A 27,030-nucleotide genomic window follows, 5' to 3' on the forward strand; every position below is an offset into this window, starting at 1 on the left:
CGGCCACACCTCAGAGCCTGGTTCCTCTCTAGGTTTCTTCCTAGGTTCCTGCCTTTATGGGGACTAAGTTGAACATGTGCTCTTTATGACAGCATCCTCAAATTATGAGAATTAACCAAGTTACACATCTCAAAAAGGCACCGAATTGGTGAAACAACCCAGTTGTTTCCCTTGGTTGAGACATTTGTAGCGCTACTTCATGGTTGCCATCATGTGTCGATGAGGTCAGAGGGCCCTGGTTCGAGCCCAGGTTAAAGCAAAGAGAGGAAGATCATTTGACAAGGAGAGTAGGTAGGCTGTTGTGAATGACTCATCATAAGACATGGGGTAAAATACTAAATACAGGCCTATATTGTATTCCACATAGAGAAAAATATATGTTACCATCAAAATACTTATTTACACACAAAATCTTGATTGAAGCAAAGAGATCCATTGGTTGATCCACAACCGACTGGTTGTGTTCTTTTACAGCACTGATCAACATCGTCTTGGAGAGGAAGCAGCCTATCATTGTAGCGCCTGATCATGATATGGTGTACAGTATTCTGCCATGGAATGTAAAGATATTTAATATAAGCAGTAAACATGACCCATCGTCATGGATCATAGCGACGTCGGCAATATTACGACTACAGCCTTGGGTTATTGAGAATTTCCTTAGAGCTTTTTGCGCTTGTAGCAATACATCTATTGGTACATTTGATTGACATTTTTCTCAAAGACACTTTGTACAGATCATCCAATGCTCTTGAATATTCGAGGTAAGACATTACACACAACTACTCAATTTGATGTGAGTGTGTCAAATTAGCTTAAAAAGTTGTGTTGTACGCAGTCGTAAGTCATTGCCTTCGAATAGATGGCATTACTCCTCTGCAACATGGATCCTGAATGCGACCCAGGTGTGTTACTGCTGTGTTGGAACAAAACCCTGCATACCCTTTAGTTCTTCAGGAACAAGGTTGTGGGCCACTGATTATCAATACACAGGTGTGAAAGTGCATCCTTCCAAACCAAATAGATAGCCTAGAGACGAAATAGATGTAGTTTCCATCTATAGCTTTTGAAGATTTCACCACCTTTCATTGGTTGAACGTGACACCAAGTAAAAGTTGTTGCCCATGACGTATGAAACACACACGCGCAGCTTAGCCTTTCCTCATCAGTTTTTTTAGCAGGCAGTAAACACAGGGCTGTGGTGGAAAGCTCATCTCAGGCAAGGTCATCAATCTCATTAAAGAGGACCCAAAGGGTCTTGGGGGTTTTGGCTCCAATCAAGCACAAAGTCACGCTCTGAAATGGACATCTCTCCACCCGACACTTCAGCTTCAATTTGGGAGATTTAGTTCATAAACCAGAGCTCTGGGCCTGTACCCAGGAAAAACACACCAAGGTATTTTGTAATGCAATGAAATCCAGTTGAAATGAGGCAATCGTAGCAATCAGCAATTAAATCGGAATTATTAACAGAAACACAATTTAATCAGAAATTGGAGAGGTTGAACAGTTAATCCATGGAGTCTTTTATTTACTTGGCGACAGAATAACTAACTCAGTCGTTTTGGAGAATAAATTTAGCCCGGGTCAAAAGTTAAAGCCTGTTAGATTGAATCCAATCTAATTTTGTGGTGGTGGGTGTAGTTGGAACAAGGAGAGTTTATGTGTAATGTGATCGTTGGTCATCCATTATATCAGATGAAATAAGACAAGAGTACATTAAGTACAAGAAGAAAATCATTCAAAATTCAGGATCATTCAAGTGTTTGGTCCGTAGGTTTTCTGTGAAAGGCTCCTTGAAGCAACATTCATGGCTGCATATCAAACACTTTGGCCTTGGGGCAACAAAGTGAATTGTAATGATACAGGAAACACTGCATTCAGACATTATTAGCAGATAACAGAGTCCAGCCACAACCCAACCACCCAGTCCAGCTAATAACAGAGAAACCACATCCTACGTGAGCTTCATATCAAGTTGTTATGTTTCACTATATTGGATAACTCCAATATATTGGTATCACTCTGCGGCGGAGGGATACATCCGGGGTGAGGATTTACAGATGTACTCCCATGTACACCTGTGTCACGGCTGGGGTGCGCCACTATATATAGACCCCATGGCCGCGACACACGTTCTCTTTCATTTTCTCGGCGGACGTCCATATGGCTTGAGGTACAAACTTTCTGAAGTTCGCTTGGTCAGTCCCTGGTAACTGTAATATCTTGCATGGAAGTATACTCACTGGCTGTTTGCAACCTGGAGCAGCTGGCCACATGGCCAGCCCCTCCTCTTGAGTGCTCCACTCGCTGAGAGTGGTTTGTCGTACTTGTGTTTTGTTCGTGTTACACTACGAGTCCATGTGCATCCATTAGTATGGTGACTCTTGTTGCCACAAATAGTCATTTAACTTATACAACTTGCCCACTGGCTTGTTCTATATGTGTGTTGTGAATTGCTTTAACATGAAGCAACCTACATTCTCTGCTAATTATCCTGCAGGGGTTTTTCTTGTTCTTACCCTTGCAGAGTGTAAGAGTATCGTGGTGGAGTTCCTTAACGGAGTTACTCCATCATATGTTGCTGCTTTTACTGCTTGGATATTAAAGGTAATATTGCAGTAAAAAAATCTAATCCATTACCTGGTTGCTGTTTTTTTTTGGTCTGTGTTTTTCCCACACGGGTCTTCCCCATTTTTTGCAGAGTTACTGGGTTCCTATTCCTCCAAGTGGGTCACGACATAAGCTCTCCCAGGGCGTCGGACCCCTGCTCCGTGGCCTTGTTGGCTTGGCTGAACTTATGGCTTCCCTTTGACAGGTGTGATGGTCAACCGTCACCACCATAGGGACGTGCCTGGGGGACCCAGGCGCTTGGGGCGCCAGAGGAGAGGCGGGCCCTGGCAGGACCCATAACACACCCATCCTCAGCCGCTTCTCCCGGTCTCAAAGGGCAAAGTGGGAGGAGGGTGTGGAGTCCCCATGGGTGTTGTCCACAATGCTCGAGGGGTACCGACTCCAATTCCGGCCACCGTCCTTCAGGGGCCTTCATGTCACCACGGTGGCCGACCCCCTGAAGAAAACCCTGCGGATGGAGATTTCCTCACTCCTGGATAAGGGTGCCATCCACAGGATCGAGACATCAGAACGGTTAGGTGGGTTCTACTTCACTTATTTTGTCGTCCCAAAAAGAGACGGAGGGTTTTGACCGATTCTGGACCTCCGCAACCTCAATGGGTACTTGAAGGTACTGAGGTTCCACATGCTGTCCCCAGCCCGCATGTTGCAGGGTGTGTCCAGGGACCAGAGATTTGTGACACTGGACCTGAGGGATGCTTACTTCCATGTTCCTGTTCACCCAGCTCATTTGCAGGACCTCCGATTTGTGTTAGAAGGGATGGCTTACGAATTCATGGTTCTTCCCTTCGGCTTCTCCTTGGCACCCCACAAAGTGCATGGACGCTGTCCTGGCACCTCCCATGTCTCGAGTATTGTTGATCCTCAATTACCTGGACGATTGGCTGATTTGTACCCCATCCAGGACCAAGGTCCTGTCAGACAGAGACATGCTCCTGACCCACATCGGTGGGTTGGGCATTGCTGTAAATGACGTCTGATGCCCACCCAGAGGGTGGTCAAACTGGACTCAGTCCTCATGAGAGCACGCCTGCCCACCAGAAGGGTTCAGGCGATCTTATCTTGCCTCGACATCTTTCTGCAGGGGTGGGTGGTATCCGCCGTGACCTGCCAACACCTCGTTGCAACGGCGGCCTCGTTTCCCCTGGGCTTGCTCCATCTCTGGCCTCTTCAGCGGCAGTTCAACTCCCACCAGCTGCACCCGAAGCGCCACCGTCACCACCAGCTGCGGATTACCACACAGTGCCTCAGGGCATTGTTGAGGTGGCGCTGTCAGTCCTTTCACTCAGGTGGGGTGAAGATGCGGAGGAAGTGCCGCCGGGAGCTGGTCAGCACAGACGCCTCCCAGATCGGCTGGGAGGGTGTGACCAAGGGCAGGTCGGCAAGCGGCTGTTGGCTACCCCCCTTGGAGCGGCAGGCACATCAATACACTAGAGTTCTGAGCTGTGCTGCTGGCTCTGCGGTCTTTTCTTCCACATCTGAAAGGAAGACATGTCCTGGTGAGAATGGACAACACCACAGTGGTGGCTTACATCAACCATCAGGGTGGCCTGAGGTCCTACCGCCTCCATCTTATGGCACGGGAGCTCCTTCTCTGGGCTCAGGGGCGTCTAGCGTCTCTATGCGCAGCACATGTACCTGGCATCCTGAATGTGGCAGCAGATATGCGCTCAAGGGATGGACCGCCACCTTGGGACTGGAGCCTACTGGAGCACACTGCCTCCTGTGGTACTCCATGTCAGATCCATCAGGGCCTCCATGTCAGATCCATCAGGGCACCGCCTTAGTAGTGGGCTTGGCCGCTGAATGGCAACAATGGTCCATGTTAGGACTATACAGGAGGGTGTAATGAACACCATGCAGAACGCAAGGGCTCAAGGGCACAAGCTACAACTGCGGCAAACCAGTTGTTCTGCTCTTGGTGCGCTGGTATTGAGGTTGTGCCTGAGACATGCAGGGTGCAGTGTGTCCTCCAATACCTACAGTCTCACTTGGATGAGGGCTTGGCAGCATTTACACAGAGAGTATTTGGCCACTATATCTGCCTGACTATCCCTTGCTCTCCAGGTTTATGAAGGGGTTTCGTCACCTGCGTCCAGCTAGGACCCGCTCAATGGCGAGCCGGGATCTGGATGTGGTCTTGGCAGCTTTGGCAAAGCCGCCTTTCAAAACGTTGGAGTCTGCCTCCCTGAAACACCTCTCTATGAAGGTGGTGTTCTTGGTAGTGATTACTTCCACGAAGAGTGTGGGTGAGCTCCATGCTTTTTGGTAAGTTCTGTGGGCTACCAGATGGACCCCGGTGGGAGGAGTATATCTCTCCGCCCCAACCCTTCATTCATCCCAAAGGTTCTGCTTATGACTCCCCGGCAGTAGCAGGGAAGTCTGGGCCTCCCTCCGGCATTCTGTGTCCTGTGCGGGCACTGGCTGCCTATGTGGAGCAGACACAGTCAATGAGAACAACAGACGAGCTCTTTGTCTGCTACGGTGAGAGAGCCCTGGGGTCTGGGCTATCAAAGCAGAGGCTCCCTCACTGGATTGTGGACACCATTACGACAGTGGCACATTCAACACGAGGTGTGGCTGAGTCCTGTGCACAACTGAGATGAGTGCCACTAGCTGATATAAGTTCTGCGGCCAGCTGGGCTTCCTCTTGCACCTTTACTAGGTACTGTCGGGTAAATGTGGCACCTCCCTCTGCGGTTGGTTCAGCGGTCCTGGGTGTCGCCTCCCCTTCCGGGGACTGTGCCGGGGCCCCCCTTCCACATTGACAGCCCCTGCATCTCAGGCCCCACATTGGGACTGTGCCGCTGGCTGACCAGGTCCCTCTTGCACCGACTAATCTGGTATGGGTATACCAATATATTGGAGTGATCCAATATAGTGAAACACAATGAAGGTTATGTATGTAACCACGGTTATGTGAGCTATATGGATCACTCCAATCCTTTGCGGTGCTAGAGTCGCCTCAAAAATGATGTTGAGAACGTGTGTCGCGGCCATGGGTTCTATATATAGGGGCAGACCCCAGCTGTGACACAGGTGTACACGGAAGTAAATCTGTAAATCCTCACCTCGGATGTATCCCTCCGCCACAGGGTGATACTAATATATTGGAGTGATCCATATAGCTCACATAACCGTGGCTACATACGTAACCTTTGTTTTCTATTATACCTTGTCCTTGGCGATGACGTGCAGACACAAAACAACTGGTTGCTTTAGTTTCTCTCAGAGACCTTCCAGACCAGTCATTTTAGAGTTGGTAAGTGATGCGGTTGGATCATCGTTATGATTTTTGGATATATGAGTATTTATTATAAATTCAGTATAAGCAAATCAGAGATGGAATTATGAATACTCTGAATGGCCTTATCAACATCCTCATCCCACGCTCCTCAAGGATTCAATTTGCCGGTGTGTGGTACCCTTTGTCAATACATACACATGATTTACATTCATTACTGTTTTCCAATATCCATGAGGTTTGGCATTTTACAGTCCTTTACCGAGCCAGGCATTTACGATCTCATTCCAAACACTCCCATACTAGCTCTCTCCTAGTCAAACAAGCCAACATTCTCATTCCTCAGTCAGACATTCCAAGTGTGGCATTTGTTAGGATTGTGCTGTTTCAGAAAAACACATTGGTTCTAGACTGCAGTATACTATAACTTCTTGACCAGATGAAAAACAGAGCAAATCGCAGTTGTCCTTGTAATAGGTAGTACTATTCAGACAGACATACACTGAGTGTACAAAACATTAAGAACAACTTCCTAATATTGAGTTGTTTTGTACTCAGTGTAGATACTGTATGCCGTCCTGATCCAACACTGCTCCCTACTGGCAAGTCAAAACACTGCAGAAGCTGTGTGTCTGATGTAAGGTATAATGAATGTACAGGTAACTGTCAAAATAATGGAAACACTTGAGTAAATTCGGGATACAAGGGGGTTTTCTCGTTTAAGCAAAAGAACGTCCTCTGTGACCCAGAAACCGATAAGTAGTCGAGGAGTGTGTCAGTTAGTAGCAGAGAGGAAGATCCATCATCTTTGTTAGTAGGCAAACGCACGTAAGAATGTCCTCCCCTCGATAGAAACCTGCCATCAAGGATACTCATGTGTATCCTATCACGGAAGGGTTTTGACATCTGCCACACCCCCTTTGAATTAGCTTTTGTTTTGTCCGATGAGGAAAAACATGCACACGTTTAAAAAAACATATGCTACGTATTGTTTTATCTATAAAATGTATTGTACAACTTCATTTATTTTGGGATCCACCCCTGTAAACGTCACTTGCCTGATGACGCACGAGTGGAGAAGGACGGTCTAAAATGTAAGCAAGCGGCATTCCATCCACGTTCACTCTCCTCGATTAACATTCATTGACACTTTTTCAGAAGGAGCCGCGATAGGGCGAGGTGAGCAAATCAAATTTCATAATAGGCCAATGTTTATTATAAGCCGGTGTTTTCACACATGTGTGGTCCTTACAAGCAAACACCTGCTAACCATGTGTGCGTGACCAATCATTTTTGGGGGAGTTAATTAAGCAATTAACATCCCATCAGGCTTAGGGTCACGTCTAAAAATTATGGGCATGCCATTATTTTTGCTACTATGGCCATGTCCCCATAGGTGACAATGCCCCCACCCACATATGCTATGGTCGTCTGTCACCGGGGCCGTTTTTCAAAAGTTATCGGATAGGATTGAATGCATAGAAAGAATGAATAGAACGGACAAATTATTGATCTGAATTGGGACTCTCGTCCTATTCTACTTCTATGCATTTAATCGGGATAGATAACTTTAGAAAAACGGCCAAAATGCAGATCTCAACCCAATAGAACACTTATGGGAAATGTTGTAGTGGCGTCCGAGACCGCGTTTTTCACCAATAAAACAACAAATGATGTATTTTCTCTTGGAAGAATGGTTTCGCATCCCTCGGATAGAGTTCCAGACACCGGTAGATTGCAGCTGGCCAAACTCCCTATTAAGACACAAATGGCCACCCGGACCATTTACATTGACCCTCCCCTTTTGTTTTTACACTGCTGCTACTCGCTGTTTATTATCTATGCATAGTCTCTTTACAAATTACCTCGACTAACCAGTAACCTCTGTATATAGCCTCGTTATTGTTATGTACATTTCTTGTGTTACTTTTTGATTCGATTTAAAAAAAAAAAACTTTCGTTTATTTAGTAAATATTTTCTTAACTTTCTTGAACTGCATTGTTGGTAGGGCTTGTTCACGTTAAGGTTTACACGGCGCATGTGACAAATAACATTTAATTTGATGTATCGTTTATTTAGTCAGTTACCTGTATATTACATACATGTTCACACACACTTACACAAATGAGTCTTCTGCGTGTCACAACTGTTAGCCGCTGAGCTAAGTCAAATCTTTAGTCTCAGACAAGGCTACTCATCACGTTAGCATGGTTTACCCAACCAACCTTGTCGCATTTAGCCTAACACTACTCTGACTAAAATAAAGAACAGAACACTATCAATCACCTTCACGGCACTTTGGATTTTGCAACAATAAATACACATCTATTCTGTCAAACATAATTTCTAAACATCTTAAAATTCAACAATAGTTTTAAAAAAAGGCCCATGATAAATCCATATATTAGGTATAAAACACTACAATCTTTATTTCCCTCATCTCATTCATGATTGTCATATCTTAGAGGTTACTTAAAATGGAGGAATGTATATTTAGTGTCATTATAAACAATAATCCAGACCTGCCACTGACCAAGGCTAAGTAAAAAAAAAATAATCATATGCTGCATTTGACACGGCCGATAGAGAACGTTGAACAGAGGAAGTATCTGAAACTACTGAAAAGAGATCATGTCAAGGCCTTTGATGATCAGGAAGTCAACTCATTATGACACCTCTGTCATTAGGCTGGCTCACCTTGGTTAGTAAGACCATTAAGAAAGAGCAACATAAAGCACTTTGTAGCAAGCTAAATCAAAAAGCTAGTGAACGCCTTGTGGCCTTCGACTAACTATTCTTGATGAAAACTAAAACTGATAGAGACCGAGTGACATTCTGGGAGTGATGATACACTACAGGCCTGTGGACTAGATAAGCTGAGTGACATTCTGGGAGTGATGATACACTACAGGCCTATGGACTAGATAAGCTGAGTGACATTCTGGGAGTGATGATACACTACAGGCCTATGGACTAGATAAGCTGAGTGACATTCTGGGAGTGATGATACACTACAGGCCTGTGGACTAGATAAGCTGAGTGACATTCTGGGAGTGATGATACACTACAGGCCTGTGGACTAGATAAGCTGAGTGACATTCTGGGAGTGATGATACACTACAGGCCTGTGGACTAGATAAGCTGAGTGACATTCTGGGAGTGATGATACACTACAGGCCTATGGACTAGATAAGCTGAGTGACATTCTGGGAGTGATGATACACTACCGGCCTGTGGACTAGATACGGGACGTCTAGTCTAGTTCAGCTCTTGCTTCAACTTGTTCTTCTTGACTTTGGGTTTGGCTGCCAGAGGGGGCATGGTGGTGGAGGGGTCTGACTCTTCTGGCTGAGGGGCTCGGGTGGCGGTGGTCTCCACATCAGGCTCCTCCAAGGCCAGGGAGGGGGGCATGGGCTGGCTGTGGGGGGACACTCCTGAGAGACAGGTATTAGATATTGGAAATGTAACTAAGTATACGCAGTGTTCTGTAAAGAGTTAATGTTGTATTGGTGTTACACTTCAAGGAGCTCTCAGAGATGTGATTCAAGTTAAGTCTACTGACAAGATCATATTATTATGTTAACTTGAGACGTCTATCTCATTCATATACCCTAGTTAATTACCGGTAGTGTAGTGGAGGGTAAACACTATGTTAAGCAAGCGCTTACTCAACTATCACGGAAAATGCATAAAAAAATCTAAGGATGGTGTGATGTGTTACCTGTGGGGAGTGAGATGCTTTTGTTGTAGCCTGCGGCGGAGGACATGGCCTGCTCCAGGGCCTGGTTGGTGCCTAGGGGCTGCTGGGAGCTGCCAGGGGTTTTACTGGGGGCCCCAGCCGAGCGCTGCTTAAACTTGGAGTCTTTGACCGGCTTGGTCCACTCCAGGCTCTCTCCCACCTGCAAGGCAGTGGCCATCTTCTGAGCCATGTCCATTAGCTAAGGAAACAAAATGGCTGTATTTGGAAAAGTCAAGTAATTGAAGAGGGCATTTATTGTTGTTGATATTATTAAGCCGACGCGAGAATGTGGTACAATATACTGACCATACTGTATTACATTAAATGTGTCATATTAACATCAACATCACATTAATGCAACATTGGCAAATGTTTCTCTCTTACATCAGTAGTTTGAGCTCACAAGAAGCTGCTGAAGGGAGGATGGCTCATATTAATGGCCAGAAACAGAGCAAATGGAATGGCATCAAACCATGTATTTCATACCATTCAACTTATTCCAGTCCAGTCAATACCACAAGCCTGTTCTCCCCGATTAAGGTGCCACCAACCTCCTGTGTTTGACCTACACTGTATGTGCCATGTCAGACAGAGTATAGAGAGGAAGCTACTGTATTGTACCTCCGGGTCAAACTCAGTGTTGCTGTCCTTCAGTATGTTGACTTTCCTTTCCATCTCCTGGTACTGTTGCAGGGCTCCCTTCTTGTCCCCGTGGTTGTACAGCAGAATGGCAAAGTTCAGGTTGACCAGAGGGTTGGACCTGGGAGGAACACGGAGCCAGTCAAAACAGATGGGCTTGAGATAGATAGGTAGATCAGTAATCAAAGGTAGAGTCAGCGATGTACGAAGTAAACAGCAATATTGGGTTGATGTCTGCAACAACTAAGAGCATTAAAGCGTGAGGTACTCTGATCACAGGAGGCTGCTGAGGGGAGGATGGCACATAATAATGTCCGGAACGGCGCAAATGGAATGGCATTAAACACCTGGAAACCCTGTGTTTGACACCAATCCACAGATTCTGCTCATCCCCCTCGGCCTGCGGTGCTGCTCGTGGAAATATCGTATCTCAGTCTCATTTTAAATTAATTACATTCAACACAACTTGAACTACGTGGATTGACTCAGGACAAAAGTTCAAACTATATGGAAGTTTGATTGGGAGGAACTTACTGGTCTAAAGCCACAGCTTGTTCATAGGATCTCCTGGCATTGTCCACGTCCTCCAGATTGGTCAGTGCAACTGAAAGAGGAGAGTGGTCAGTTCAGTGGGAACTACAAACACTAAACCTATAAAACCTATAGAAACATCCATAAACACATTATAAAACAGATCCCATTACATGAACACTATTCCAGGGTAAATATAAGGGAATGCAATGTGGTACCCTGAACCAAGTATTTAAGGTTGCAAGTTACATAGTACTCATAATGCCCTAGGCACAGATTTAGCCTGGTCTTGGACTTAAAGGACTAGGCTGGATCTGTATCTGGGGAAAGTGGCACGTAAAGCCAATTCAGATGGGAGCAGGCAGGGCCAGGCTAGTGTTACCTGCTAGTAGCATGTAGAGTTTTCCCAGGCCAGGCTAGTGTTACCTGCTAGTAGCATGTAGAGTTCTCCCAGGCCAGGCTAGTGTTACCTGCTAGTAGCATGTAGAGTTCTACCAGGCCAGGCTAGTGTTACCTGCTAGTAGCATGTAGAGTTCTACCAGGCCAGGCTAGTGTTACCTGCTAGTAGCATGTAGAGTTCTACCAGGCCAGGCTAGTGTTACCTGCTAGTAGCATGTAGAGTTCTCCCAGGCCAGGCTAGTGTTACCTGCTAGTAGCATGTAGAGTTCTCCCAGGTGGGGCTGCAGGTTGGTGGCAGCGCTGAGGAAGTGGAAGGCAGAGGCATACTGCTGCATGGTGAGGTGCACCAGGCCCAGGTTGTACAGTACCTTCCAGTCAAACGGAGACAGGTAGTGGGCCCGCTTCAGGCAGCTGATGGCCTGGTTCACACAGAAAGGAGAGGGGTTTAACATGGCTAGACAACAAAACAACAACTGTCCTTAAAATGTCATTTGAGGTACTGTAGTCTTAGTATGCCCCCTTTGATGCCATGGAAAGATATGACGTCTGTCATATGACATACATCTGTCCTTGACACCATTTTATATGTACAGTACATGAAATATGAGAATACGCACTGCTACATATTTCTTCTTGCCAAAGAAGCACATGCCAATGTTGTTCCAGAGCGGAGGGCTCTCGGGGACCATGCACGCTGCCACGCGGTACTTGTTCATGGCCACATCAAAGTCCCCATGGGTCTGCATCATACTGCCTGCTGCCAGGATGGCCTAGTAGGGACACATACACATAACTGACATACTGTACATCAGGGATCACCAACTAGATTCAGCTGCAGGGATCACCAACTAGATTCAGCTGCAGGGATCACCAACTAGATTCAGCTGCAGGGATCACCAACTAGATTCAGCTGCAGGGATCACCAACTAGATTCAGCTGCAGGGATCACCAACTAGATTCAGCTGCAGGGATCACCAACTAGACTCAGCTGCAGGGATCACCAACTAGATTCAGCTGCAGGGATCACCAGCTAGATTCAGCTGCAGGGATCATCAACTACAGTACCAGTCAAAAGTTTGGACACCTACTCATTCAAGGGTTTTTCTTTATTTTTTACAATTTTCTACATTGTAGAATAATAGTGAAGACATCAACACTATGAAATAACACAAAAAGTGTTAAACAAATAAACATTTTAGATTCTTCAAAGTAGCCACCCTTTGCCTTGATGACAGCTTTGCACACTCTGGGCATTCTCTCAACCAGCTTCATGAGGTAGTCACCTGGAATACATTTCAATTAAAAGGTGTGCCTTATATAAATATATATATATATGTGTATACATTTTTTGGGGAAAGACATTTTTTACTCAGAAAACTTGGGCGGCCAAATAAAATGGATTTGTGTCGCCAGTTGGGGAACCCTACAGTACATTATACACATACAGTACATCAGATTCAATGTTGCAGTTATACAGTACATTGGTGTCAGGGGTTTATAAAAAACAAAACAAGCTCATAAAATGGTGACCACTTACCTTATAGTTATTAGGGTCATGAGTAAGTGCATTCCCGAGATGTTCAAATGCTTTTTGGTATTTTCCCAACTGTGAAAGATTATCAACAATCAGTGCGAACAAACATCACCATTCTGGAAAAATGTCATTTACATTTTTTTGGGGACACAACATAATATACTAACCCATTCCCTAATAAAAAAAAACATTCCACTCTTAAGAGTGTGTTCAGAGTTGATTGCAGACCCACCTGCAGATACAGGAGCCCCAGAGTGGTCAGCAACTCTGCATTCTCTGGAGAGAACCTACACGGAGGGAAAGACACCTCTAATATCACCTTCACGCCTGCAATTACACATAATAATGTCTATCTACACTTTGCTAATGCAAATGGAAGACCGGAGCTTGGAATTTGCTGATTATTTAATGGGTTCGTTTCAGCATAATTGCAGAGTATTAATTATGACTGGGGGGAAGAAAAGACTTAAAGAAGGAGCCTTGAGAGGAGGGGTGAGGTTGAATTAAGGCTCACAGTGGTTAGTCTAATTAAAAGCAAACCGAGTAGCTGGGCAACTTGATGAATTAATTTACCCAATAGGCAGTAGTAATAATGAACACGGAAAGGCGACCCCATATATACACTGACCTTTGCCTTTACCTTATTTCCTCCTCTGCTCTGGATAGGACGATTATTTCATGGATATTTGGGCTTTGATCCATACTAATATCCATACTGACTTACTCATACTAAAATACCATTTGCTAGTATGGATGCACAAACAAATGTATTGCTTCGTTCTAAGTAATATGCTAGTGAGGGTATTGAAATAGATTTGGACTTGTACAGTACGTTGAACAAGGCCATGAGTGGCCTTCAGTCAGAGATGATAAGTGAGCCTGATTCAGTTGTTTAGATGATTGAAATCAACAATTTTAGAGTAGAAAATGTTAAACTAGTGTGATTACAACCAGGAACAGATCCCACTGTTCAAAGCACAGCATGTTTTCTTCGTCTTTAGGGATTTTTTTACTTCTCTTTTATTCCATCTTAAATGAACATCATTAATAGCTATGTAGGGAAAATTACCCTTCTGCGGCATAATCATTACTGTGAAAAGGTCTAAAACTCGTATATATTATCATCGCTCTATTATTAAACAACTATTCCCTAATGAAGGCTTTAGTGCTTCCAGTTATTTGAATAATGTTAGTTCAGTTCTAGTTGTTCCTCTAGTATTAAAAACTAACACATTGGGTTTTTAATAACAAAGCAACCTTTCAACAAACCGACATTTTCTTCCATGAGGATGAACTTCTTTGAAACAAAACTTAATTACAGTGAATGTTCTCCATAAATGTCACCTATTCACAATTCTTAAAAAAAAAAAAATGTCCCTTAGGATATTTTCAAGGGCATATTAGAAGTGGTGCAAAGTTTCCCAACCTTTAGAACAGTTTGTTTGAACTTTTAACAATCTCTACATCCAAACTTACTCCACTGCACTCTTGTACACTTCGATGGCTTTGTCCGTGTCTCCCGCCAACAAGTGGACCTTTCCCAGTGTCATGAATGTCCTGTCGTGTTTTTTCAACTGCAGGGCTGCATTCAACTGCTGTTCAGACTGGAATACAACAGATACAGTATCTCTACTCCATCATCCACCGTCAAATACTTGTACACTGGCTGAGACGCCATTTCATATTGACATTTGAATGATAAAATAACCCTTTAGTCTAATTACTTCCTTATGAACAGTGTGTCAAAATCCAGCTCATACTTACATTTTGGAAGTCTTTTATGAAGGAATAGCATACACCCAGATTATGGTTGATCTCCTGGAGTGAGAAAAATATCAGAGTGGCTATATGGAGCTACAACACAAATTAAAATGGCTGACTATGCATATAGTTCATTGTTCCACTCTTAAACCCTATAGCTGAGAAGCAGTGTGTAAATCCAGGAAGAGCAATGCTGATGGATAAATCTTATGGTGCCAATGGTTACAGGAACAGGCCAAAGATAAGCAACTCTCCCGAGTAGAGGAAACCACAATCTTTTCTCTTACCCAGTCTTTCTCATTGAGCTTCCCAGCTTCATGATAAACCTCAATGGCTGCCTTGTGTTTCCCCAACAGAAAACTGAAGGCCAAAAAGATGCATAAACAACTATAAATGGAAGTACACGCACAGAGTAACCCTAAATTCAACATCTCCTAAATCAGCTAATGCCCGGTGAATATTCTGCTGCAAAATGGTAGACGTGCATCATCAAGGCGGATGCCGAACAGTTCCCATCCCTCATACCATATAAACTACTTTGATCTTGTAAGGAACCCTGCACTAACACAATCTTATATCATTATTATATTCTGTATGACCTTTTCCTGGCCTGGGCCTGTAGAGTGATCTGATCAACAGCAGTGTCTCCCCCAGGCAGGCTCAGGGCTGAGGCAGGGGTACTCTCTACTCACAGCGATCGGGCCACTTGTTTGAGGTTGTCAGGGCTGGTGGGATTGAGGATGGCACAACTCTGGAACAGCTCCAGGGATGGCTGGATCTGCCCCTCCAGACGCAAGATTAGAGCTTCATTGCAAGAAAACAGGCTTTTATGTTAGCATGAAAAGGCGTTAAACCGACACATAAAATTCTAAGGCGCAGTAGGGGGTAGAAGCCTTTTTTGGGGGGGGAAATGTTACATCTAACGCTTGGTTTTGACTGGAATAGACTAGAGCTCTGTTGTGGTTGGGATAAACCGTTTGAACGTGATGAACACATGATGAGGGATGTGGAACGTTATGTAGTATGGCTTCTTACCTTGTACGTATATGGCATATTCACACATTCCCTGGGTCTCCTGTAGCTGCTCTTTGATCATTGCCTTTGGGAAACAACAAACATGATCTCTGCTCCTAGAGCAAACTGATGTTACAAGAATATTGCAAGAACTGAATATAGACAGTATTTCCTAAGTTGGTAGTCTCTTCCCACAGCACACTAATGTTGCCAACAGACTAATACATTGGCTACACTCAATTTTGTGATTGACAGATAAAGCATTCCTATGACAACTAAGACAGACATACAGGTAACTGGCAAAATAATGTAAAAAATACCTTTTAAAAGTGTCTTTGCTCGCTTTGAGGACAATACAGTGCCACTGACACGGCCTGTTACCAAAACCTGCGGGCTCTCCTTCACCGCAGCCAACGCAAGTAAAACATTTAAACGTGTTAACCCTCGCAAGGCTGCCGGCCCAGACGGCATCCCTAGCCACGTCCTCAGACAATGCGCAGACCAGCTGGCTGGTGTGTTTACGGACATATTCAATCAATCCCTATCCCAGTTTGCTGTTCCCATATGCTTCAAGAGGGCCACCCTTGTTCCTGTTCCCAAGAAAGCTAAGGTAACTGAGCTAAACGACTATCACTCACGAGTAGCACTCACTTCCGTCATCATGAAGTGCTTTCAGAGACTAGTCAAGGATCATATCACTCCACCCTACCCGACACCCTCATTTGCTTACCGCCCCAATAGGTCCACAGACGACGCAATTGCAATCACACTGCCCTAACCCATCTAGACAAGAGGAATACCTATGTAATACCTATGTTCATCGATTACAGCTCAGCATTTAACACCATAGTACCCTCCAAACTCGTCATTAAGCTTGAGACCTTGGGTCTCGACCCCGCCTTGTGCAACTGGGTCCTGGACTTTCTGACGGGCCGCCCCCAGGTGGTGAGGATAGGAAACAACATCTCCACCCCTCAACACTGGGACCCCACAAGGGTGCGTTCTCAGCCCTCTCCTGTACTCCCTGTTCACCCATGACAGCATGGCCATGCACGCCTCTAACTCAATCATCAAGTTTGCAGACGACACTACAGTGGTAGGCTTGATTACCAACAACGACGAGACGCACTACAGGGAGGAGGTGAGGGCCCTCGGAGTGTTGTGTCAGGAAAATAAGCTCACACTCAACGTCAACAAAACAAAGGAGAGGATCGTGGACTTCAGGAAACAGCAGAGGGAACACCCCCCTATCCACATCGACGGGACAGTAGTGGAGAAGGTGGAAAGTTAAGTTCCTCTGCGTAAACATCACGGACAAACTGAAATGGTCCAGCCACACAGACAGCGTGGTGAAGAAGGCTTAACAGCACCTCTTCAACCTCAGGAGGCTGAAGAAATTTGACTTGTCACCAAAAACACAAACTTTTACAGATGCACAATTGAGAGCATCCTTTCGGGCTGCATCACCACCTGGTATGGCAACTGCTCCACCCACAACCGTAAGGCACTCCAGAGGGTAGTGAGGTCTTCAAAATGCATCCCTGGGGGCAAACTACCTGCCCTCCAGGACACCTACACCTCCTGATGTCACAGGAAGGCCAAAAAGAGGAGAACAACCACCCGAGCCACTGCCTGTTCACCCCACTATCATCCAGAAGGCGAGGTCAGTACAGGTGCATCATAGCTGGGACCGAGAGACTGAAAAACAGCTTCTATCTCAAGGCCATCAGACTGTTAAACAGCCACCACTAACATTGAGTGGCTGCTGCCAACATACTGACTCAAATCTCTAGCCACTTTAATAATTAAAAATTGGATGTAATAAATGTATCACTAGTCACTTTAAACAATGCCACTTCATATAATGTTTACATACCCTACATTACTCATCTCATTTGTTCTTACTGTACTCTATACCATCTACTGCATCTTGCCTATGCCGTTCGGCCATCGCTCATCCATATATTTATATGTACATATTCTTATTCAGTCCTTTACACTTGGTAGTTGTTGTGAAATTGTTAGATTACTTGTTAGATATTACTGCACAGTCAGAACTAGAAGCACAAGCATTTCGCTACACTCGCATTAACATCTGCTAACCATGTGTAAGTGACCAATAAAATTTGATTTAATTTAATAGGCCGTTAGGCCACCCCAAGCCAGAACAGCTTCAATGCACCTTGGCATATATTCTAGAATTGTCTGGAACTCTATTGGAGGGATGCGACACCATTCTTCCACAAGAAATTCCATCATTTGGTGTTTTGTTGATGGTTGTGGAAAATGCTGTCTCAGGCGCAGCTCCAGAATCTCCAATAAGTGTAAGTGTTCAATTAGGTTGAGATCTGGTGACTGAGATGGCCATGGTATATGGTTTCCATAGTTTATGCTCATCAAACCATTCAGTGAACACTCGTTCCCTGTGGATGGGGCCATTGTCATCCTATGGGGGCATGGCCATGGTATATGGTTTCCATAGTTTATGCTCATCAAACCATTCAGTCACCACTCGTTCCCTGTGGATGGGGCCATTGTCATCCTATGGATGGGGGGCATGGCCATAGTTTATGCTCATCAAATTCCATTCAGTGGGGCATATGGTATATGGTTTCCATAGTTTATGCTCATCAAACCATTCAGTGAACACTCGTTCCCTGTGGATGGGGCCATTGTCATCCTATGGGGGCATGGCCATGGTATATGGTTTCCATAGTTTATGCTCATCAAACCATTCAGTGAACACTCGTTCCCTGTGGATGGGGCCATTGTCATCCTATGGGGGCATGGCCATGGTATATGGTTTCCATAGTTTATGCTCATCAAACCATTCAGTCACCACTCGTTCCCTGTGGATGGGGCCATTGTCATCCTATGGGGGCATGGCCATGGTAGCCAAAACATTTTATACATGACCCTAAGCATGATGGGATGTTAATTGCTTATTTAACTCAGGAACCACTCCTGTGTGGAATCACCCATTTCAATATACTTTGTATCTCTCATGTACTTAAGTGTTTCCTTTATTTTGGCAGTTACCTGTAGTAAACCAACATGCTTGGTTCATTCCCATTTTCACCCACAACAAGTGTTATAACAGCTGTTGTTACAAAACTGTACTTCTGAGATTGTGTAGTGGGTTCATTTATTATTTTATTTATTTAACTACGCATGCAGGGTAGGAGAAAAATAACATGCGCTAGTAGCATTTTCACATTTCCAGACAGAACACAGCTTGAAACAGAAGATTACATCACTGTCTTCTCAGCAGAAGACACTAAGACAAAGTGAGGGGGAGGGAGCCCTTGATGCCTTCATTCATTATTTGCATGCTGTCTAGGCTGACAGAAAGGTCAGTGTGACACCAATGCACATTAAACAAGGGGGAATGAATGACAGTCAGGGACTGGACCAGACCACTGGGAGAGACAGCGTGGCAGGGGGGGGGGGTCCTACCTTGCAGATCTCATAGTCTTTGCGGATGTAGTGCAGGTGGATGAGCCAGTTCCTCCTCTCCAGAATGGGAAGTTCCGGAGCTGAGGAGGAGAGGCAGAGTAGACATTCAGGGGTGATGAGGAGACGGCATATTGGCCCGATACCAAACAAACCCCTCCACCCTTTCTCATTTAAGGCCCTTGTTGACCCGCACTGATAAGAATATATTTAATAGAACAATCCATGACGTGGTCAGAAATCAAGTACAGAAAAACGGTCTCATTCTGACCTCTCAGAACAACTGAAGCTGACATTACTGTATATGAGTTGAGTCATGCTGCCAGTGAATGGCCATTTCATGTTATACTATCTCAAATCAAAGTTTATTGGTCGGTACACAGATTTGCAGATGTTATGGCAGGTGCAGGGAAATGCTTGTGTTTCTAGCTACAACAGTGCAGTAATACCTAGCAATACAAAACAATAATACAAAAAAGTAAAAAGAAAGAAATGTAGAAATATCAATAAGATACGTAATTAAATTATCATTTTCAATGATAATTCAGAAGAGACTATCTCTTTAAAAGTTATGGTCATTTTATTACCTGAAACTACAGTGCTCTGCATCAGTCTTTAATAAGACAAGGACTGATGCAACATTTTCCAACAAAAACCCTTCGTGCTACTTTCCTCAGACATAATAAGTAAGTTAGATAGTTACAGTACTGCTAATTGTTAGTTACAGACAATGATGTTGTTTTATTACGCCTCTGCCTTTAAGATATTATCCTTGTTGCCCAGGCAACCATGTCTTTAACAAGCTCAGTGCTCCTGACAGGAATGAGAAGGAGCACATGCTACAGACAGACAATGGGGAACATGAAATTCAATACAGTAGGATATATTTGGTGAGCTGATGGCCATGCCAACCATGCTTCTGTATAACAGTACTGGAAACCTTTCCTCTAGCAGAACACAATTGTATTCAAGATAGCTGCCATTGTAATTCCAAATAGAGTGACTTCTTTGATTTCAGTAATCCTGTTATCTAGTACCTACCTGTGAGGCAGCAATAGGACACTGGCTATATGAAATGAAGCTGCCTGAGACTACACTACAGGGTATTGGGTGGATGTTGTTAGGTTAGTGCCTGTGGAAAAACTGTGATTTACACCAAAGCTCCCCTCTGTTTTATCTCGCCAATTGTTAAGTCGGAGCTCCAGTGTCTCACAGCAAGAACCTCGACTGGAAGCCCACTCTAACCCCACAGAGAAAGCCTTCCCCTTTCCCTTGTTTGCTGAGTGGTAGACTGCAGTGTATGGAGACGGCATCCCCCCTCTCATATTTGCCGCATCAGATTTGGAGTGGCCTTATTTGTGGGCTTAATCCGCTTTGGCTCCTGCCGAGACAGCAATAATATTCTTGTCTCTGGGTTTCAGCTGCAGCCCTGTGGCACTTTAAGTCCACTCTTACTAAAGCTGGGCAGATTTTGAGGAGGGAGGGGGGTACGTCTGTGACATGTCTTCATGGGACAATAAAGAGAGAAGCAGCAATAGGAAGAGGAACCCAGCATGGAACCGTCCAAATATAGCCAGCGAAAAGGTTTCATCCCCACAACAAAAATCCTCTCATTGTATGCATGATCTCGGTAATGTGTAGAGAGAGAGGAGACAGCTTTGTATTATTCTGTTCGCCACAACAACTAAAAAGTCCAGCTGAGCAAAGAGGATAAGTTGGAGCAGAATGCTTGAAGAAAAGCCTGCCGAGATTAAAAGACCCCTGAAGAGGATCAAGTTCACTCTTCAACTTGTCACCTCTTTGGAAATTGAGGTCAAGTGGAAGAACTGTGCGTTAGTGTTTCTCCTACAATTGCTTTGTATCAATAACATGACTTCTGTAGTGGGCTGCACAACAATATGAGTTGGCACACAAAATACAGTGGGTGATGTATGAGGGGGCCTAAGGGTGATATCATGGCCTTTTAAACATTTTATTAAAAGGTCAACTTCTGTTGGATGGATGAAAACAATATCTACAAGCTATTCTATACGAATGCTAGGCCTATATTTTTTTTTTTTACTGTGTTCTGGAATATAGTTGCAAGTTTCTGTCAGTTTAAACATTAGAAAAAGGGTAAGGGCGCCCTCTTTAGTCAAATAAAATATATGTTTAAAGTCTGTAACACACTGCAGCGAGCATTAATTCAATTCTGGCATTTTGACTTAGTCTCGTCCCTATGCAACACTGAGGGTCAGGTTTCAATGACGGACTGTTTTGGCAACTACGATAACGGGAAAAAAATTGCTCCGCGGTGGATCCTCTTCAGACAGATCACGAAGCAGACATGCCAGAATGTCGTGATTCGAAACCAAAGTTTGCATGCAAAACATTTAAAGTAGTTAATGCAAACTAGCCACTTGTGAAATGCACTCATAAAAAATAACCTACGTGATCTTCACCTTGCTAGCTACTATTTTGTATTTTATTCAAGCGGAAAAGGCAGTGACTAGGCAGCAGCGGATGCTGCTGAGGGGAGGACGGCTCATAATAATGGCTGGAATGGAGTCAATGGAATGCTATTAAAGACATCAAACAAGTAGTTTCTATGTGTTTGATGCCATTCCAATGACTGCATTCCAGCCATTATTTTGAGCCATCCTCCGCTCAGCAGTCTCCACTGTAGGCAGTGACGTAGTTCCTCTGTCAAACTGACGTTCTATTACATACAGATGCTGTTATGCTGGGGCATCTTTTAATTATGGGAGGGAACCTGGATGTCAAGAGTAATTTTGACTAGGGTGACCTTAGTAAATGCTGTCAGTTAGCCAAACCATTTCCCCTTAATAAATAGGCCTGTAGCATCATATGTGTTTTTTCTGTATAACTAATGCCCTCCACTGTCATGTTAAAACACAGGTGTATGTGACATTTCAATGGAAAACTGTAGTCACTGTTAAGTTATTAGACATTTACCTTTTGGAGCTTGGCGTTTCTTCGTCTCAGAGGCCACTGGGAGCTGAAAAAGAGGGAGATCAATGAGGCAACAAAATGGGATGTGGTCAGGGAGTCTCAATTTTGGAGCAACTCCTGGCCTGCATCCTGCCACCTTCTTCACCATTCCCCTCTGAGGATGCATTGTAACCTACACCTGGACCATCAGACTATTTTGTTCACAGACAGCCATTAAACACTACACCTGGACCATCAGACTATTTTGTTCACAGACAGCCATTAAACACTACACCTGGACCATCAGACTATTTTGTTCACAGACAGCCATTAAACACTACACCTGGACCATCAGACTATTTTGTTCACAGACAGCCATTAAACACTACACCTGGACCATCAGACTCTTTTGGTCACAGACAGCCATTATACACTACACCTGGACCATCAGACTCTTTTGGTCACAGACAGCCATTAAACACTACACCTGGACCATCAGACTAATTTGGTCACAGGCAGCCATTATACACTACACCTGGACCATCAGACTAATTTGGTCACAGACAGCTATAATACACTACACCTGGACCATCATACTCTATTGGTCACAGACAGCCATTATGCACTACACCTGGACCATCAGACTAATTTGGTCACAGACAGCCATTATACACTACACTTGGACCATCAGACTCTTTTGGTCACAGACAGCCATTATACACTACACCTGGACCATCATACTCTATTGGTCACAGACAGCCATTATGCACTACACCTGGACCATCAGACTAATTTGGTCACAGACAGCCATAATACACTACACCTGGACCATCAGACCTTTTTAGTCACAGACAGCCATTATACACTGGACCACATAACTCTGTCACAGACCATACACATACCATCATACTCTATTGGTCACAGACAGCCATTATGCACTACACCTGGACCATCAGACTAATTTGGTCACAGACAGCCATAATACACTACACCTGGACCATCAGACCTTTTTAGTCACAGACAGCCATAATACACTACACCTGGACCATCATACTCTATTGGTCACAGACAGCCATGACACCTGGACCATCATTTGTTAAACATGCAACACCTGGACCATCAGACTAATTTGGTCACAGACAGCCATAATACACTACACCTGGACCATCAGACCGTTTTAGTCAGACAGCCATCTTTGGTAGACTAGAACACTTAGTGAGTTTGATGCAGTTAGGCCCTTTACAGGCATGGCATGGATCTAGAGACGACATGCCTGTGTCCGTTTATGTAGGAGCTTTAATACACTCATTACCTCTTTCACCACCTTTTGTTGTGGGGCTTTCGCTTCCCTTAACTCACTTTAACATAACATATCTACAATACAAAATCAATAATACAGCAACATCAACAGTAGTGTGTAACAATAACACATTGTTACACACTACTCTATGTAATTGTGATTGGAGCCCAGGAAGAGTAGCTGCAGCCAATGGGGATCCGGAATAAACACAAAATACTGTGTTTGGTATTTGTTAAAATGCAAGATTTGTCTGTGCTTTGTTGCCAAGTTTGTTACATTTTCTATCACCGATAGGTTTTTTGTGTGGGTTTAAAATATTCAATTAAGTCTAAAATGTGTTACTAATTTCATTGAGTGTTGATTTGATTGGACTAAATTACATTGCGATGACTTTGCTCTTCACATGTTCATAAAACACCTTTATTGAGGATCTCTTCCAAGAACAAGCATTCACATAAAAACATCTTAAAAGTATAAAGTAATGTAACATAACGTTCACGTGAAAAAAAATCATACAAATACAAAGTCTAACATAACATTCACGAACATCTTGAAAAAGTACTGTGCAAAAGGAAATATCATTCAAGCAAAAAAAAAAAAAAAAATCACGTTGTTACAACATTTTATTTTGGCATTGCCACAACTTGAGCACCGCGGTACTTGGCACTAATCACTAACAACTTGCACCACAATGCTAAAACATCAGTGCACGGTTATGATGGTGTCATGTAAAGAGATCATAATTGCATCCCGTACAGTAGCAACACTTTCCTCCACTGGCCCTTGTAGTAAACTATGGTCTTGATCTGTGAGCTTAGCCTCGGTCTGCTGATGATCCTGGCCAATGATGTTCCGGTTCCATTCAGCCAGAAACTGTTCTTTCTACAACAGATCTTGGCCAATGTTTCATTCATGCCAGAAACAATTCTTTCTTCAGTTCGCACACATTGTGCAGTATGCAACACACCGTTACAGTGTCTGTCGTCAACTTAACGTCAATGTTGATGCACTTCACCAAACGTCCCTTCAAGCATCCTAAGACGTTGTCAATAGCCACCCTGGCAGAACTCAGGTGGTCATTAAACTTCTGCTGGTGGTTATTCAGAGATGTGTCCTAGGAAAAGCCTGTCATTAACCACCTCTTCAGTGGGTACGCTGGGTCTCCTACCGGATGAACTGGCATCTCTACACCAATGACAATCGCAGAACTCTGTGGAAGAGGAGAATAATTGTAGATTCAGAAACAATTGTATACATGCAGTAAATAGGTCATTAATATGCTTGTAGAGGTTTTAGTTATGTGCTTATTCTCTATAACTGAAGCAAAATCAATGTTTAATCGCATACTTCCTGGGGAAAAAGATGCCCCCCCCTGCCAGTCTGAAATGATCAGAGTTGGCCAATACTCTCACCCCCTGTGCGATCTAGACACCCCATATAGACATCAGTGAAGCTAGAAAAATACAAACTACTCAAATGTGGCTTATATCACCAAGTGGTAACATGGCCTCTATTTGTTTGTCAAAACAGAAATTAGATGAGCAGCAGAACACTTACCTGAGGTTGTGATCAGCAACGGCCTGCAACACAGAATAATGCTGCCCTTTGCTGTTCAAGTAGTCCTTTGGATATTATTTTGGGGCAGTGATGGGGATGTGTGTTTCACCGATGGTCACCAGCACATTGCGGATACCCAAGTTGCTTAAACCCACAGATGGTGGCTAGGATGCCTTTACCACCGGGTAGCGAAATAAAGCGGTTGTACTTGTCTTCACGACAGCTGTAGTCACCTGTGGAGACAACGACTCCAAATAAACTTGAAATAATCTGGTGCTCGCTTGGTGTTGCACACCACCACAAAAATAGAGCAAGCCTTTGACGGTATTCAATTGTTTCAGACATTGGTGGTCTGTTTAGTTCCCAGACTCTACTAACTGTGCAAGGTGTTCAAATGTGGTCTGAGTCATGCGGAACTGTTTGCGCCATTGATCACCGTCAACATCATACTGCCAACATCTTCACCGCGTCTTCGACCCCGCTTCCACACCTCGATTGCTGCTTCTTTCTTCAGTACATATAGTGGGTGTAGCGCGTAAACGCAAAACCCGTTGTCTGTGCTGTCGTTCAACGTCATATCGTTGTCTGCTCAGGCGTATATTTTGAGTGAAATTATTCTGACTACTAGAAAGTAGACTCGGCATGCTCTATTGCAATTTTACTACAGCATTATTTACCAAATGCAGTAACGAAAGTACATTAAGAAGGCTGGCTCCACAGCAACACTTTCATCCGCCATGTTTGCTGTCCAACAATAACAACGTGTCGCCGACTAGTAATGACGACTTCACATCTGCTTGTGGCGTCCAGTAATATTGGTCGTCATTAAGAACGCAAGATAAATCATTGAACTATTTGAATGTACACTAATTATCGACAGATGGAATAAAGGCATACCCCTTGATTTCGAAAAATAACGTTATGACATTAATTTCGTGAGTTCAGCTAATTATCTAGCTAAGCAAAACGTGATAATGTAGCATTTTGTGACAATTAGGTTAAGATTAGGAAAGAGGTTAGTTAAAATGCAAAACCTTCCAACCTTCCATCCCTTTTAGCCATGGCCCCATACGGAGCTGTAACGTCAACAATTACTGCTGTAACGACTTTGCTAGCATTAACAAGCTAGTCGCTAGCTAGCTGCTATGTTTTCAGCTAGCTAGAGCTGGAGAATGCTAAGCAAAACGTTTCTAGACATATTACACTGCTAACAACAAACATCCCAGCTAGTTATATCCAAGACATTGCAGATTTTATTCGGTTTACCATTGTAATTCCAATTCATAGCAAGTAAATTATCCTCACAGTTAGTGTGTTTTCTTCGTCCGCCATCTTGACAGCACAGGAGGCTGTTGCCATGGTTACGCCAGAACGGGGTACTTTTGAGCTCTGTTTCAAAAAGCCTTACCAGTAGCTAGATTATGAAGGACTTCTGTTTCTATCATCTCTGGCACTGCAGGGTTGGGGAAGTTACTCTGAAAACATAGTTTACCAAGCTACTAATTACTAAACACTAAAATAAGTTACAGACAGCTGTGTGTTATGTGCAGGCTAAATCTGACCATTATGGTGCTCTAGTGGGAAAACTATGGACAGTTGTACAGCCCGGGCTACAACACAAACTGAGGAATAGACGCAGGCAGCCTGGAGAGCCTCTACGGGTGCAGCTAATGACATTGAGAGCCATCTCGGCGGGCATATGCTCACATGCCCCCCTCCGTGCAGAGCAGCTAGCACGGGACCAGTTCATACAGGCGCTCTCCCCTACAAGCTGCATCCTACAGACCCAGCTGGCTCATCCTGAGTCATTGCAGACAGCCTTGGAGATGGCTTTGAGAGGGAGCTGGGTGGGCTGGGGCTTCAGCTGGGGCTTTGGTGGGGGTGCAGGGAGACACACCCTCTGTGCGAGCTGGGGGGCAGAGCAGCCCGGAAAGGAAAAGCCTCTTAAAATGACAGAACTCATTCGGGCTGTGTCGCTACAGGCGGCACGAAACACAAGCCCTGGTCCCAGGGTCTGCTGGGGTTGTGGCCAGCCAGGCCATCTGCGCCGAGATTGCCCCATGTCCCCCAGAGCTCAGGGAAACGGCTCGGGGTCCGCATAGACCGGGTAGTGCGGACCCCTGGCTCTATCCCAACCACCATCATCTTCAGGAGGAGCCCACCGGCACAGACGGGAAGCAAGGCTCCACTTCCCCAGAAGCAGACGAGGGCAAGCGGAGGGAGCCTGTTGTTGTGGTGGGCCGGACCTGTGTTGGGGACTTTTGTCATGTCCCTGTCACTGTGGAGGGGGTGC

General features: G+C 44.5%; 1 protein-coding gene and 2 long non-coding RNA genes across 4 annotated transcripts in view; 1 reads left to right on the forward strand and 2 right to left on the reverse strand.

Moving 5' to 3' along the window:
- Positions 1 to 6,971: 6,971 nt before the first annotated feature.
- The window catches only part of LOC135565399 (uncharacterized), a 29,070-nt gene continuing 9,011 nt past the window's right edge, over positions 6,972 to 27,030 (forward strand). The window contains exon 1 of the long non-coding RNA XR_010461613.1: positions 6,972 to 7,057. This is a non-coding gene — a long non-coding RNA (uncharacterized LOC135565399). The remainder of the gene's footprint in view (positions 7,058 to 27,030) is intronic.
- Positions 7,933 to 26,206, reverse strand: LOC115118022 (Bardet-Biedl syndrome 4 protein-like). 2 transcript variants are annotated; one of them, XM_065012311.1, is made up of 16 exons: positions 26,043 to 26,206; positions 21,905 to 21,947; positions 18,953 to 19,032; positions 15,518 to 15,581; positions 15,175 to 15,286; positions 14,770 to 14,842; positions 14,486 to 14,539; positions 14,198 to 14,325; positions 12,954 to 13,008; positions 12,725 to 12,793; positions 11,805 to 11,957; positions 11,435 to 11,606; positions 10,792 to 10,861; positions 10,240 to 10,378; positions 9,601 to 9,817; positions 7,933 to 9,313 (listed from the first exon to the last, which is right to left on the reverse strand). In XM_065012311.1, exons 1-16 carry the CDS (start codon positions 26,094 to 26,096, stop codon positions 9,138 to 9,140), a joined length of 1,659 nt encoding a protein of 552 aa, XP_064868383.1. In that variant the 5' UTR covers positions 26,097 to 26,206; the 3' UTR covers positions 7,933 to 9,137. The 2 variants fall into 2 exon arrangements, with proteins under 2 accessions (XP_064868383.1, XP_064868384.1); XM_065012312.1 differs by having other exon boundaries at positions 26,004 to 26,090.
- On the reverse strand, positions 23,572 to 25,997 carry LOC135565397 (uncharacterized). The gene is made up of 2 exons (XR_010461612.1): positions 24,738 to 25,997; positions 23,572 to 24,390 (listed from the first exon to the last, which is right to left on the reverse strand). It is a non-coding gene; the product is annotated as an uncharacterized LOC135565397 (long non-coding RNA).

Source organism: Oncorhynchus nerka, linkage group LG27, assembly GCF_034236695.1.
Source record: "Oncorhynchus nerka isolate Pitt River linkage group LG27, Oner_Uvic_2.0, whole genome shotgun sequence".
Lineage (NCBI taxonomy): Eukaryota > Metazoa > Chordata > Actinopteri > Salmoniformes > Salmonidae > Oncorhynchus > Oncorhynchus nerka.